The sequence below is a fragment of the Euleptes europaea genome, chromosome 16 (genome assembly GCF_029931775.1).
Source record: "Euleptes europaea isolate rEulEur1 chromosome 16, rEulEur1.hap1, whole genome shotgun sequence".
In the NCBI taxonomy this organism is placed as follows: Eukaryota; Metazoa; Chordata; class Lepidosauria; order Squamata; family Sphaerodactylidae; genus Euleptes; species Euleptes europaea.
The window spans coordinates 53,027,094-53,041,842 of record NC_079327.1 but is presented as its reverse complement, the minus strand read 5'-3'; the positions used below and the strand labels follow the sequence as shown (position 1 = coordinate 53,041,842).

General features: G+C 42.9%; 1 protein-coding gene across 1 annotated transcript; it reads left to right on the top strand.

Annotated features, from left to right (window-relative positions):
* Nucleotides 1-7,081: 7,081 nt before the first annotated feature.
* On the top strand, nucleotides 7,082-10,127 carry NR0B1 (nuclear receptor subfamily 0 group B member 1). The gene is made up of 2 exons (XM_056862048.1): nucleotides 7,082-7,610; nucleotides 9,746-10,127. Exons 1-2 carry the CDS (start codon nucleotides 7,082-7,084, stop codon nucleotides 9,988-9,990), a joined length of 774 nt encoding a protein of 257 aa, XP_056718026.1. The 3' UTR covers nucleotides 9,991-10,127.
* Nucleotides 10,128-14,749: the final 4,622 nt, after the last annotated feature.

Here is a 14,749-nt window from a genome sequence, read left to right as displayed (position 1 = left end):
GCAAAATCCCTGGCAAACAAGCAAGCCTTGCAGCGCCTCCTGAAGATCGCTAAGGAGGGCCCCCCCCCACCTTTCCAGGGAGCCCATTCTGCAGAGCTGGAGCCATGATGGAAAAGGCCTGAGCCCTGGTTATTGCTGGACAGGCCACTCTAAGTGTTGGATTAGCCAACAGATGTCTGTCTGATTACCATAGTTGGTGCACAATGTTGCTATAGTGCTTTAATTCTATTGTTAATGCTACAGATGGGGGAAAGTGTGCAGAAATCTCCAGTGAAGAAACTCTGGTTCCAATGCATTTGCAGAGGCACTGAAAGAATTACAGAGAATACCTTTATTTACTGTTAATACTACAGATGAATTTGTACCATGGTAGAAAGGGCCTTAACATACGGATACTAAAATGCTCTGTTCAACTTTTGTTTGCAAATAATATTTAATTTCCATTGTAATTTATTACAGGTTTTTAACATAATTTAATTTCGGTAGTCAGTTTTTACTAACTAGACACCCTGTGATTGTTGTCAAATAACTTAAAGCCAAATTGTTAAGTCCAGAGCTAATTTAGAAGAATGTAAATATTTCATATTACTTTTCATCAGTTGGCTACTAGGTAGATGCTTATTTTCCAAGATTTACACAAAACAGGAGATTTACACCACAAAGTTAAGAACACTGTCCTGGGTGTAAGGTCCACTGAAAAGACCTGAGTAGGATTCTGAGTAGACCTGGTTTGGATTGTTTTCTTAACGTTTCAGCATTTACAATCTGCTTAATGTTTAAACTGTTCTTGTTTCCACATGGCTGTTGAGTCTACCTCTTCATTTAAACACCCTGCTCCAGAGTGTGCACACTAGTGGAACAGACATTAGCTCACACCCTGCCAGAAATTTTGTTAGTCTTTAAGGTGCTACTGGACTCTTACTCTTTTTTGCAGACATTAGCTTGTATATACAGTACCCTAATCCTTTTGTGAGGCAATAAGTACAGGTCTTAAACAAGTGCTAGAGAGATAATAACAATAGTGCCTATAGACTAGAACATTCATTAATAGACAACACACACAAAAACCTGAAACTATATTTTGTAAGAAACAAACATTAAACCTTCAGAATTTCTGACATCTAAATGTACATCAATCTTACGAAGCTAAGCAGGTCTTGGTCTGGTCATTGCCTGGATGGTAGGTTGTCTGGTAACTGTATGTCTGTTGCCTTGAGTTTCTTGGAGGAAAGGCAGTATATAAATATAATAAATGAAGAAACATGGGAGCAAATTCAGTATATATTTTTTCCTTTTGCTGAGCACCTTCTGTTCTGCTTATGAACAAATTCTGCTGAAAATATGCTTAGAGGTGCTGTTACCCTACATCCAAAACGTGGATCTTTATAACTTAAAAATTACCATAGCTTTATCTTGTTGTCAGTCATTTGGATGCCTTGCTCATATAGGTCCTTTATACATGGGTACTTTGACTCATGTTCGCCCCCGGGCTGACTCGGTTGTTCCTTCGAGTTATGCATGCATGAGATTTCTGTCTCTCAGAATTGATCCCATGCCCACCCAGCACTTTTCTCGGATTTTCCCAGTGCTGTTTTGCCATGGATTTAAAGTCTGCTCTGAGATGGTTCAAATTATGTTCATAAGGCATTATGGGTTTCCCTCTCCTCCTCCAGCTGAGTTGCAGGGCAGGGAGGGAGGGAGGGAGGGATTGCATAATCAGGAACCAAAGCTCAAATCAAATCAAATTTATTAATATGGTCAACTGACCAATCACATGCCAACACATCAAAATGTCCAGACTCAACACTTTTGCACTGCAGAATCACAGACTGCCCGTACAAATGAAAGTGTAAGATCAATAAAAACAACCCTTGATTAAAATTATCACCTTAAAACTGATAAGAGTCTGATCTGGAGAACTGGATTTGATTCCCCAATCCCCACTCCTCCACATGAGCAGCGGAGGCTAATCTGGTGAACTGGATTTGTTTCCCCACTCCTACACACGAATTCAGCTGGGTGACCTTGGGCAAGTCATTCTCTCTCAGCCTCACCTACCTCACAGGGTGTCTGTTGTGGGGAGGGGAAGGGAAGGTGATTGTAAGCCAGTTTGATTCTCCCTTAAGTGGCAGAGAAAGTCAGCATATAAAAACCAACTCTTCTTCTCTTCTTCTTCCCTTTGCTTCAAGTAACTTGATGCTCAGTCTATGCCCATGGCTAACAGGGTAGGTGGAGAAAGGCCCAGGCAGGCCATTTTATTAAGGACCATCTTTAGCCATGTTGACTAGAACTTATCCTGTAGAAGCAGTGGTAGTAGACCTTGATGGTTAAGATTTAATTTAAGCCAAAAAATAATGGAAGCAATACAAACCCTTGCCTCCACCCTCACCAGTCCTGCCTCCAGTCTAGCAGTAGCATTTGATATGCAATGAGGTAAATGGAGGGCTGTTCTTAAAAAATTAGATTGAACCTGCTCTAATGGGACAAAGGTAGATGAAGGTGGCCCAAGTATAGTCCAGTATGTCAGTTGTGTCAGTGTTTTTGCTTGGTAAAGCTTAATAGTGGCTGGAAAGTAATGCCCTCCCTTAGTTCATGAAAATTTAATGATGTTTAAGGCAGATTTTTTCCCTTTCTCTGCTGCATAATCGCTGTGAGCTTTTCTAGAACCAGAGGCTTGTAAGACTACTCCTAAGTATTTAAACTTGAGTACCTGGTCTATTTTGTGACCATCAATGCTCCATGTTCGTACTTTAGGGCGCTCACCAAAGGCCATAACTTTTGTCTTTGAGTAATTAATGTCTAGTTGTTCAATGGAACAGTACTGCAGTAGCCTCTGCATGGCTCTTTTAAGGCCCACCGGGGCCCTGGATAGCAGCACTGCATCGTCAGCATAGAGTAAAACAGAGATATCACAATGGGCTAGCTTTGGAGGGGTCTTTTAAGTTGCTAAGTAAGTTGTTGATATAGTAATTAAACAGCTTAGGACTTCCGCTAGGGCTGCTGAGCGAAGTACTGCGTCTCCCCAGGGGCTCCCGGTGGGGAACCAAGAAACATCTTAAATAGGGGTGCCAATGCGCCCCTCCCGATTCCTAAATAGTGGAACAGGTGTCAGGGAATCTCCTGCTGCCGATGAAGAGCGGTTTGACCCCTGAACTCTCTGAGTTTTAAGACTTCGGAGATTCAGTAGCAGTCCCGCCTGGCTCGAGGGGTTATAAATCACCGCAGATGTCTCTTTGGAATTAAGCTTCGCTCTCCCCTATCTACTACCATCTAAGCAACTATACAGAAGCAAGAATACCTACTCTCCTAAAATCTGAGTAAGTTTAAAATAATTCTTTTGTTTTACCTGGATTTGGAAGTCCCGGGAGACTGCTAAATACATCTGTCGAATCCGTATCTCCCCACTCAATGTTTAAATGACTCTTTAAAAACAAGAAAAGATCAGATAACCCAGCAGGAATCTTATCAATTTGATCAGTGGGAAGACATAACAACTAAGATGTTTGAAAGACGCTTCAGTTACCAATCAGGAACTACTACGTATAAAGGGGAGGGAGGAGGAGAAATCTCCCCCACCCTGAAGAGTCGTCTTTCTAACTAAACAAAGCTTTCCTGCCACGTCCTTCCCAGAAACAATCTATCATCGCGAGAGAGCCAGAGAACTTGGAATCGGAAGTGTGGCATTAGTGTGTACTGGCAAATATCTCCAAAGTTCCTGAACACAAGGAACGGAAGGTTTACGACCTTGATTCCTGCAACACCTCTTTATTTACTACACTGGTATATTTGCCTGGATTTTACCAACTGAGTTTTAAACAGAAATTCTCAGAAGAAGCAACCATGGAATATCTGACTCAACAGATGGAACAATTCTCTGCTTTGATGAACATTTCATACCAACTTATTAATCAAAAACTGGATATAATCTTAGACAATCTTAAAGACATAAAAACCCAAATTATCACAATGAGGTCAGAGGTGATACTAGAGGGCCCTCTAGTTGACAAGAAAGATGAAGAACAGAAGAATCCTGCAAAGGAAATTGAGAACTACAATAAACAAACTGCAATAGCCCAGATGACAACAATGGATCTGAATGTGAGTGACTTGGACCTCTGTCTCTTCAATCTGCCTGATGAAGTTTTCAACATCTGCTTGGAGGACTTCATAAGTAGAAAAACTGGGGCCGTCAGGATCCTTTACTTTGAATTTGAGATGCAAGATATTGCAACGTGGATTTACCATGGAGATCATCTATCTGCAGAAGAGACTCTGCCAACAATTTCCAAGGATGCTTTTCGACGCTTACTGTTAATGATGAAAAGAAGGAAATGCTGGGAATTCTGGACAAAGGGACTAATTTAAAAGAGTCTAGTTTCTCTTTTGGATGAGATTAAAAAGGAACCGGTTAAAAGGATTGGCTATAATGGAAATAGAACCATATATGATATTAATTTACTAGAAATATAAAATGTATTAAATGAGTGTTAGGGAGAAATGGAGGACTTACAAAATAATTAATTTTTAATGGAAGTAATTAAATGTTTTCTACTATACTAATCCATTTATTATTAGTGAGATTCACTATTTTTCTTCTTTTTCTTTTATTTTCTTTTCCCTTTTTTTCTTTTATATGATAGTACTAACTATTAATAAATATTAGCAACAATATCAGGATTAAAATTTTATGCAAAAGAGATTACTAATTTATCACAAGATGGAGGGAGGTGTAGGGGAAGTCAATATTTCTTTGATTATACACAAATATCTTTAACAATATTTCCTATTTGTTTTTTTACTTTTTATTGTTTATGTCAATTGTTAAACTATGTGATTAATAATTCTGGAAAAATAATAAAAATTTTATTTTTTAAAAAAGATATAGTAATTAAACAGCTTAGGAGCCTGAATGCAGCCCTGCTTCACTCCTTTGTAGATGTTTACAACTCTTGAAAGATGCCCTTGTCTGCTGCATCTGACCTGAAGGGTGGTGTTATCATACAGAGTATGGATCAAGTATAAAAGCCTTTGGTCTATAGAAGAGCATTCTAACTTTTCCCAGAGTCTGTTTCTAGAAATAGAGACAAATGCTGCTTTAAGGTCTATGAAGGCTGCATACAAAGCTGTTGGACCCTTAGAAGAATATTTTTCAATTAAATGTTGTAAAATCAGGCAGTGATCTAAAGTAGACCTGCCCTCACTAAAGCCTGCTTGTTCATCAACAATTATGTCCTCTTGAACTGGCTTCAGTCCATGAAATAGTGTTCCTTGGCCACTTATTTAAAAAAAAAAACCTGAAAAAATATAACAAGTAACATAAAATCAACAATAGTTTGGCAGATTCATAAAGTCAGGGTTGTTACAGTACACAGCTCAAGCATATAATGGTTAAGTATGTGTGAGTTATACTGTGCATCTCCTGTATTTTTACTTTTCATATTACAATATACCTTCTATGAAGATAGTATCAGAAAGTAGCCATGTTAGTTTGCAGTAAAATAGTTAGATTCGAGTCCAGTGTAGGGTTGCTGCTGAAGTCAGGGGGTGGGAGGGGAGGATTGCCAGGTCCAAACTGGAGAACTCCTGGAGATTTGAGGGAGGATGGGGGGGGGGGGAAACGACAACAATGCAATTGAGTCCACCCTCCAAATCATCCATTTTCTCTAAGGGAACTGTTCTCTGTAGTCTGGAGATGAGCTGTAATCCTAGGGGATCCCTAGATCCCATCTGGATGCTGGCATCCCCAGTCCAGGGCACCTTACTAACAAGAGTTTCCAAGGTTAGGTGCTAAGGGACTGAATCTAACTATATGTTTAACAAACAAGAAATAAAACAGAAATATTTGGCATTTGTCCACTTTGGCATTTGTCCACCCAGCAATAAGTTGTGTTCAAGGGAAGATCCTTGTTCAGTTCCCGCTCTTTTAAGCAAGCTTGGTCGGGGGGGGGGGGGCTACATTTGAAATTAAAATTAGTAGTTGAGTTTATTGCAAATGGCCTTTCCACCCATACATGAGGGCCGAAAACACATGGGAGGTTTTGCCTGGGATTTGCCACTCTCTAGATGCACATAGGAGCCTCGTGGAGCAGAGTGTTAAGCTGCAGTACTGCAGTCAAAAGCTCTGCTCACGACCTGAGTTCGATCCCGCTGGAAGTCGGTTTCAGGTAGCTGGCTCAAGGTCGACTCTGCCTTCCGAGGTCAGTCAAATGAGTACCCAGCTTGAGTACCTGGGGGTCAAGGGAAGATGACTGGGGAAGGCACTGGCAAACCACCCCGCAAACAAAGTCTGCCTTGGAAACGTCGGGATGTGATGTCACCCCATGGGTCAGGAATGACCCGGTGCTTGCACAGGGGACCTTTACCTTTAGATGCACATTTCCCCCATCCGAATCCTCAAAACTCTGCATGGGGGGGGGGGGTATTTTTAAGTCCTGATCATTGGGCTGGGGGAAATTTAGAGAGCAGCCAGTCCAGGGCAAAACCTCCCGTGCGTTTTTGCCCTAAAAAAGTACAATCCGAAACGGAGTGCTGTTGCTTGCAAGTCTGAAAACGGCCCTGCCTGGAGGCTGTGCATCAACGCCATCTCCTCGAGAGCTGCCATTGAAAGAAAGCCCTTATCAAACCCGGGGCACTCCAGCGGTCGGCGGTCCGTTGAAAGCGTGGGCTTCGACTGGCTCCTTAGGCAGAGCATCCCTCGAGGTCCCCGAGCCAAGACGTGAACAGCGGGGGAAAAAAAGGGGGGGGGCGGCAAAATAGATTATTTGTGCCTTTAACCAAGGAGAGCCCCAACGGGGGGTGGGGAGCTGAAGGCCCCTTGTTGTCAGGACATATTGAGACTCAGAGCTGGCAGAGAGGCAAATGGAAAGGCGGCCGGGCGGGCGGGCGCGCCCCTCATAGGCTCTCCCTCGCCGTGTAGCCGGGGAGAAGGTGGAGTTTTCTCCTCCTCCTCCTCCTCCTCCTCCTCCTTCTCCTCCTTCCCCCCCGGCGCCAGGGCGCCTTTGAACTCCGGCTCTCCGGAGCGCGGCGGCGGTCATCAAGCCATCGAGCCCGGCGGCCAGCAGGGAGGCGGCCCTCGCCCTCCATGGCGTGCGCGGAGCGGTGCGGCTGCTGCGCGGCGGGCGGCCGGCCGAGCAGCATCCTGTACAGCCTGCTGAAGAGCCCGGCGGGGGTCCCGGCGGCGTCGGGGGTCCCGTCGGCGTCGGGGCGGGCGCGGGGCTGCCGGTGCGGCTGGCGGGGGCGGGCGGCGCTGCGGCACCCGCAGGCGGCGGCCCGGGCGGCGTCGGCCGTGCTGGTGAAGACGGTGCGCTTCGTGCGGCACGTGCCCTGCTTCCAGCAGCTGCCGCTGGCCGAGCAGCTGGTGCTGGTGCGCAGCGGCTGGGCGCCGCTGCTGGTGCTGGGGCTGGCCCAGGACCGCGTCGCCCTCGACACCGTGGAGACCGCCGAGCCCGGCCTGCTGCACCGCCTGCTCACCCGCCGCCCGCCCCGCCGCCCGCCGCCGCCCGGGGCGGCCGACATCCAAGCCATCCAGCGCTTCCTGGCCAAGTGCTGGAGCCTGGGCGTCGGCACCAAGGAGTACGCCTACCTCAAGGGGACGGTGCTCTTCAACCCGGGTAAGGGCGGCGGCCCCGCGGGGCAGAGGCCGGGCGGGCGGGCGGGGGACCCACAGGGCGCGCCGCTTCGACAGGTGGCCGCCTTCCCCATCACTGCGCCTTGATCACCTGCGGCACTTCGGGCTGTGGGAGGGGCAGGCGCTGGCCCCGAGACGGTAGCAGTGCCCAGCAGGGCGAGGGAGCGGTCGGGTGGGCGACTGCTGGCGTCTTCCATCCTTCTAGCACTGGTTCCCAACAGGGGGTCCGTGGACCCCCGGGGGTCCGCGAGAACTACATTAAGGCCCGCGAAACAAAGTTATAAACCCACGATAAATTAATATTTTCAATTAAAAGTTCTCTATTATAATATATATATATTCAAATATTATTCTAAGCTTAATGTTTAACTAACAGTTACGATTACAGTTTGTTTTCAAATTCTCGGAGTTTTTTTTTTTTTTTTTTTTGACCCTTGGGGTCCCTGCAACGAACAAAAAAGTCCCAGTGGTCCCTGGTCAAAAAAAGGTTGGGGACCACTGCTCTAAGGGCTACATCTGGAAAGTAGCAAAGATGTACTTAAATGAGAACGAAGAAGGTGTTTTCTTAGTTCAAAGGAAGTCATCAGGTACCGCAAAGCACGCTGTTTGCATTCAAACTTTAGAGACTACACAGAGGGTTGTAAACTTTCCAGTTCTACTCTGGAGTTTTTGCCTTTCCCATAGAAGACTGCATTGGCAGGTTCTTTAAGCAACAGCAAAAGTTGTCAAGCCTTGAATGAAGTCCTTCTGTATTGAATCAACATATTAAATACTGGAAAACAATTGTTTTAAAGATTTTTTATTTTTTTAGGTTAAGTTTGTCTAGTTTAAAACACAGTGGCATTATACTTTAAGGACAGATGGTGTCAGAAGCATACTTGTTCAATAGACAACTGCACACACCAGGTAAATTCTGGTTAAACCTGTTTGGATCTAGGCTTCAAAGCTGTGCCTGTTTTCATTTTATCACTCATCAAAACATGAGGATTTTATCTAAAATAATGAGTAAAGGCTGAGAGTTAGCATCATCAAGCTGTGTTTAGGTTTGTGCTTCGTTTTCTACTATGCAGCATTGGTATACAGAATGTGTGGCATGAAAAATAAATTTCTTTTGGAGCCATATAGGATGTTTGGAGCCAGGTGGGGAGGGGAATTCTATGTAAGCCTGCCTTAAATATATTCAGGTGTGAGAAATGAATTTTAAATAAATTTCAGTAATAACTGAAATTACATAATTTTGATACAATTTGCATTGAAAATATTTTTTAAAGTTTCTAGGGGGCACTTATTTTGTAAATTCAGTTAATAAATATATTCTACTATTACTTGAAAATAGTAAAAAAAGAAAGAAAAGCTAATGCAGCCTTATATAAAATGTTCCAAAGGAGAGACTGATAATAGACTGATCTAACAATGCTGTTGCTCAGACATTCTGAAATATTGACAGTCATTTACACAAAAATGTAAAATAGCTGTTTTCCAAACATACCTGAAACTTAGCAGATGGATAGGTTTTCAGAAGTGGCACAGAATTTTGGAAAGGGTGCTGTAAGATTTTAGGGCAAGCACACACACAAAACACAATCTATTACACTGGTTGCCCTGGTTAAAAATGAAAAAAAAACTGATTCCATGTTGTAGTTTTTAAAAATCTGTTCAGTGAAACTATTGAAATACAGTTGCCAGCAGTGCATATGTATAAATAACATTGACCGTCAAACCAGATGGTCTTTTCCCCTATTATTTGCATAACTTTAAAAACTTGTTGAAAATAAATTTCAGAGGTACATTTGCAGCTATAGATTTAAATATGTTTTTCAAGTTGATCATAGCTATGCATACCCTAAAATCAGTAGAGGAGAGTCTATTGAATTTAATGGAATTCCATCTACTGTGTGTGTAGATACATTTAATGCATTTTAAACAACAATGTGTGTTAATGTACCAGCACAATGATACTTAAGGTGAATCATATTACTATTAAAAGTTCTGTGGAGTCTGATTTTCTTTTTATTTCATGCCTGTAATCTGTCAACTAGCTGGCAAAATTTAAGAAATCAGTTATATTATAAAGTCTTTATGAACAGATAACTCAATTTGTTTTTTCTTCCCTTCCAGATTTGCCAGGGCTCCACTGTGTAGAGTATATCCAGGGACTGCAGCAAGAAGCCCAGCAAGCCCTAAATGAACACGTCAGGTTGATTCACAGAGGGGACCAGACCAGATTTGCCAAACTGAATGTAGCTCTGTCCATGCTCAGATCTATCAGTGCCAGTGTTATTGCTGAACTTTTCTTTAGGCCCATCATTGGAGCAGTGAATATGGATGACATGCTGTTGGAGATGCTTTGTGCAAAGTTGTGAAGTTTTGTGAGAATATATAATAAAATAATGCAACATGGAAGTCCTACAACAGAATAGTGTAAAGTATTGTAAAATAAACTAACTTATTGTTTTTACATAGACCGTATTTTTGTATTCAATAATAAAATATTATTTGAGCCTTGGTACTTAACTTTTATTAAATGGGCATGCCTTGAAAGGGCTTCAGTAAACATCTATGAACCCTTAAAATTAATCAAAAGTTTAGTTTCCAAACCAAGTTGACTGTTATACCTTTCACTGAAGCTTAGAGTAATCAGTGCATGTTGTGTTCAAATTGAGAAGCTTCTGTTTTCTTTCTTACCAATTGTTATAGGCCAACATTCCTGAGACACATGAGAGACCAAACAAGGTACACTGTTTTATCTTCATTTCTAATCCTAACTAAACAGTTATTCCAGGGTGAGCAAAACTCTTTCTAGCTTCCAATGGCACCATCTTGCAGATTGACCGGTGGAATATAAATATTTAAAATAAGAGTAACAATTTTCTGGCATTTATCAAGATAAACGTCTTTGCCACAACTAGTGTCTCTTGTAAAAAAGTAAAGGTAGTCCCCTGGTCAAGCACCAGATCATTACTCACATTACAATGTTTACTAGGCAGACTATGTTTACAGGGTGGTTTGCCATTGCTTTCCCCAGTGGTCTACACTTTCCCCTTAGCCAGCTGGGTATTTATTTTACCAACTTCGAAAGGATGGAAGGCTGAGTCAACCTTGAATCGGCTACCTGAAACTGACTTCCATCGGGACTGAACTCGGGTCGTGAGCATAGCCTAGACCACAGTACTGCAGGTTACCACTCTGTGCTACGGGGCTCTTAAAAAGATTCTATTTAATGTATGTTTCAATCTTGAAGTATCTCAGGTACAGTAAGCAGCAACAAGGCCATAAGGACTGGTATAAATGTAAATGATTTATTTCTTTTTCCTTGAGAGTTGGCCACAATGGCTAGATTCTCATCTCTCTTATACTTGTGGACAAAGTATCTTTAAATCAGTGACATTAAACAGGTTAGAATCTGGTTCCACACTTGCACGTCTCATTTTGGCTTATGAAAAAAAAATTGTTTGTTTGTATGTGCATATAATTTCTCAGTTGTGAAAACTGTACTTGATGTAAGAGATCACTCTTCCTATAGACAGATCCTTTTTAGTTGAAGTAATGAGTTTAACAAAGTAGAGAAAATATAAGAAATCAAGGCTTGCAAATGAAAATTAATTACATTATATAACAGGTCAACATTTTTTCCAGACCTCTGAAGCACACTTGTAGATCATGGGAACAGGGATGTCATGGTACACTAGATGCAGTTTATTCAGGAATTAATAAATGAAGAGTAGACTTTCCTCAGTGAGATGCTTCTGTATTCAATATGGATTGTATAGGGTATTACTGTCTTTTGTAAGTTCCAGAGGGATTGACTGTTGTGATGAACAGGTAGCCAGTTGTCAGTCATCTTCACTTCCAGTAATGAAAGACAAGCAAGAAACTAATCAAGGTGTTCAAACAACAAAGAAAAAAATGGGATTAGAAATGGTAAAACTAGAAACTTGAAAATTAACAACAATGTAGAGTATAACACACCAAACAGTTTGAAAACCACTGAAGTATTGAATGTTTTGCACGACCAAACCAAACACAGTCCACCAGTAATGAGTTGCAATTAACTGGGAACTTGATAAGCATTCTGTACTTCCTGCCTATTTGAGACTGCAGAACAGAAGTGTCAAGCATCTGGCAGGCTGGTGAGTTCAGTTTTGTTAATTACAAGGGGAACCTTGTCAAGGGCCTTACTGAAATCTAAGTAAACAACATCAACTACATTCCCTTGATCCAGTAAGCTGGTCACTCAAAGAAGGAAACAAGGTTGGTCTGGCAGGACCTGTTGGGGACAAATCCATAATGATCACCAAGTTGTTTTTCAGATGATCGCCTATTGATCTCTTTAATATCTGCTCCAGTGTCTTCCCTGGGATGGAGGTCAAACTAACGGGCTTGAGGTTTCCTGGGTCATTATTCCTTTTTTGAAAATTGGGATGACATTCACATGAAACTGCCTTATACTGAATCAGACCATTAAGGTCCATCAAAGTCAGTATTGTCTACTCAGACCGGCAGCCGCTTCCCAGGGTCTAGGACAGAGGTCTTTCACATCACCTATTTGCCTAGTCCCTTTAACTGGAGATGCTGGGGATTGAACCTGGGACCTTCTGCATGCCAAGCAGATGCTCTACCACTGAGCCACGGCCCCTCCTCATCTTGTGGCACATCTCCCATCCTCCAAAAGATCTGGATGGACAAAAGAGGATGGACAAAAGCTCTGCAAGTTCTTTGAGCACTCTCAGGCGCGTACCGGCTGGCCCAGGATATTTGTACTTATCCAGTGCAGCCAGGTGCTTCTCAACTACCTCCCTGTTCATGTCAATCGGCAGCCCTGATGCTGTGACTTGCCTACTATCATCTCTAGATGAGCCCGTTCTCTTTTTCAGGGAGAAAACCGAGGCAAAATAAGCATTCAGCCTTTCTGTCTTCTGTCAGAGATTTCTATTTCACCCAACAGTGGGCCTATGGCCTCTTTTCCCCTTGCGTTTGCTCCTCACATATCTGAAGAAACTTTTCTTGTTGTAAAGAGCCTCCCTGGCCAGAGAGCTTTGGCCTCTCTGATGGCTGATCTACAGTGCCTAGGAACCCACAGATACTTTTCTTTAGAGGTATGTCCTTCCCTCCATTTCTTGAACATTTCCTTTTTCTCCCTTAGCTTATCATGGAATTGTTAGTTCATCCACATTGGCTTCTTGGACCCTCAACCATGTTTCCTTCTTGTTGGAATAGGGAGGGTTTGAGCTTGCAAGAGTTCTTGTTTTAGGAGAGCCCACCCTTCATTTGTTCCTTTCCCTCCCAGCCGTCTTGCATGTGTTGTAATAAATTATCACTGGAAGTCAAATTCCATTTCAAGTTGTGAAATGCATTAGGATCATGTTATGATAATTGATTTTATTTATTTATTTATCATACTTCTATGCTGCCTCTTAAGAGTCCTGCTTGAGGCAGTTTACAATTAGTTTATTCAATCTTACGGTCCTTAGACCAAACATTAAATGTTTGTAGGTACATTGCCTTACCCAAACCGACAGTATAAAACAATACCTTGTGGTTAAAACACTATACAAAATATTACTGTCTTTAAAAACTGGTCAGCAATATAAAATTAAACAATAAATCCACTCTACAGCTTTCCATTTCTATTTAGATTTCCTATAATTAAATACTATTCTACAAAACCTGGCCACTAACTTTGTTACCTGAGAAAATTCATCCTTACGAAGGATGTTAACTCTAATGAATTCAGGATAACCAGTGAGGGCCAAGAATCTTCTCCCTGTCCTCCCTATAGTAACAATACCTAAGAGGGACATGTTCTAGTGTTTCTGGTTCACTGCTATTGCAGGGACAGAGCCTTTGTGAGAAGGGAGTCTGTTTGAATTTTCCTTCTAATACTGCAGAGGGCATAGCCGAACATCGAGCTAGAGGAAATGCTCTCCTAGTAGCATTTCCTTCTAACATCAAAATGTATGTTGCTGGGCAAGGGATGTACTTGGTTTTGGTTGATTCCCTAAAAAAAGGTGCTCTAGCTAGATCAAATTGCCTTTTGGTGTCTTTTATTCTTTGTTTTACTGCTTAACTTGCTCTATCATAACCTAAAGCCCTCAGATTCTCTGGGGGAAAACCAAAATGTTCTATTTTGTTTCCAATGGCCTTAAGCCAGTTTGATGGGTAGTTATCCTCTAGAATCAATGGCAGAAGTCCACAGGGTCTAAAGTTCTATTTAAACCCTAGGTAGATCGACAATAAAACGACTTATTTGGCCAGTCTCCAGTCTTGCCATAGAGTTAGAAACACGGTTAGGCACCTGTAGCAATGCTCTTAAGAATTTTGTTTGAGTTCGCTCTAGGGGAACAAAACAAGAAGAAGCTGGTCCTTAAAAAGAGCCATATAATAGCTGTGCCAGAGTTTTTGCATGGTACAGTTTGAGCACCGCTGGGACAATAAATCCACCTTTGGTGCGATAAAACTTCAGAATGCTGTATGCAGCTCTGCTACCTAGCTCAGCCACATAATTGCTATGCACATTTTTGATACTGTTTGATTGGATTACCATTCCTAGGTACTTGAAATTACTAATCTGCTCTACCTTATGTCCATTAATAGACCAATTCCTGAGCTTACAACCTCTGCCAAAAGCCATTATTTTGGTTTTCTGAAAAATTTACATTTACCATATATACTCGCGTATAGGCCGAGTTTTTCAGCCCAAAAAAAGGGCTGAAAAATCCCAACTCGGCCTATATGCGGGTCAATACGGTAGGTGGAGGCAGGGGGGGGGAAACTTGCCACCGCTGCCACCGCCGCCCCCAGCGCGCCTTCCCCCAGGCCAGGAGCAGCCTGCGCAGCCTCCTGCGCGCCGGGGGGGGGGGCGCCGCCGCCAGCTGATCGCCGCCTCTCCCGGTAAGTAGGGGGTTCAGGGGCTCTTCCCCCTCCCCCCTAGGGTGGCGCTGGGGTTGGGGTGGGTCTGTAGGCCCCGGGAGGCCGGGCAGGAGGGTGACCTGGGGGTTGTATAAGCCTTATATGCGGGTGCCTAATTTCCCCCCATTTTTGGGGTGAAATTAGGCACCTCGGCTTATACGCGGGTCGGCTTATACGCGAGTATATACGGTAGCTTCTGATTCTAACAGTAAA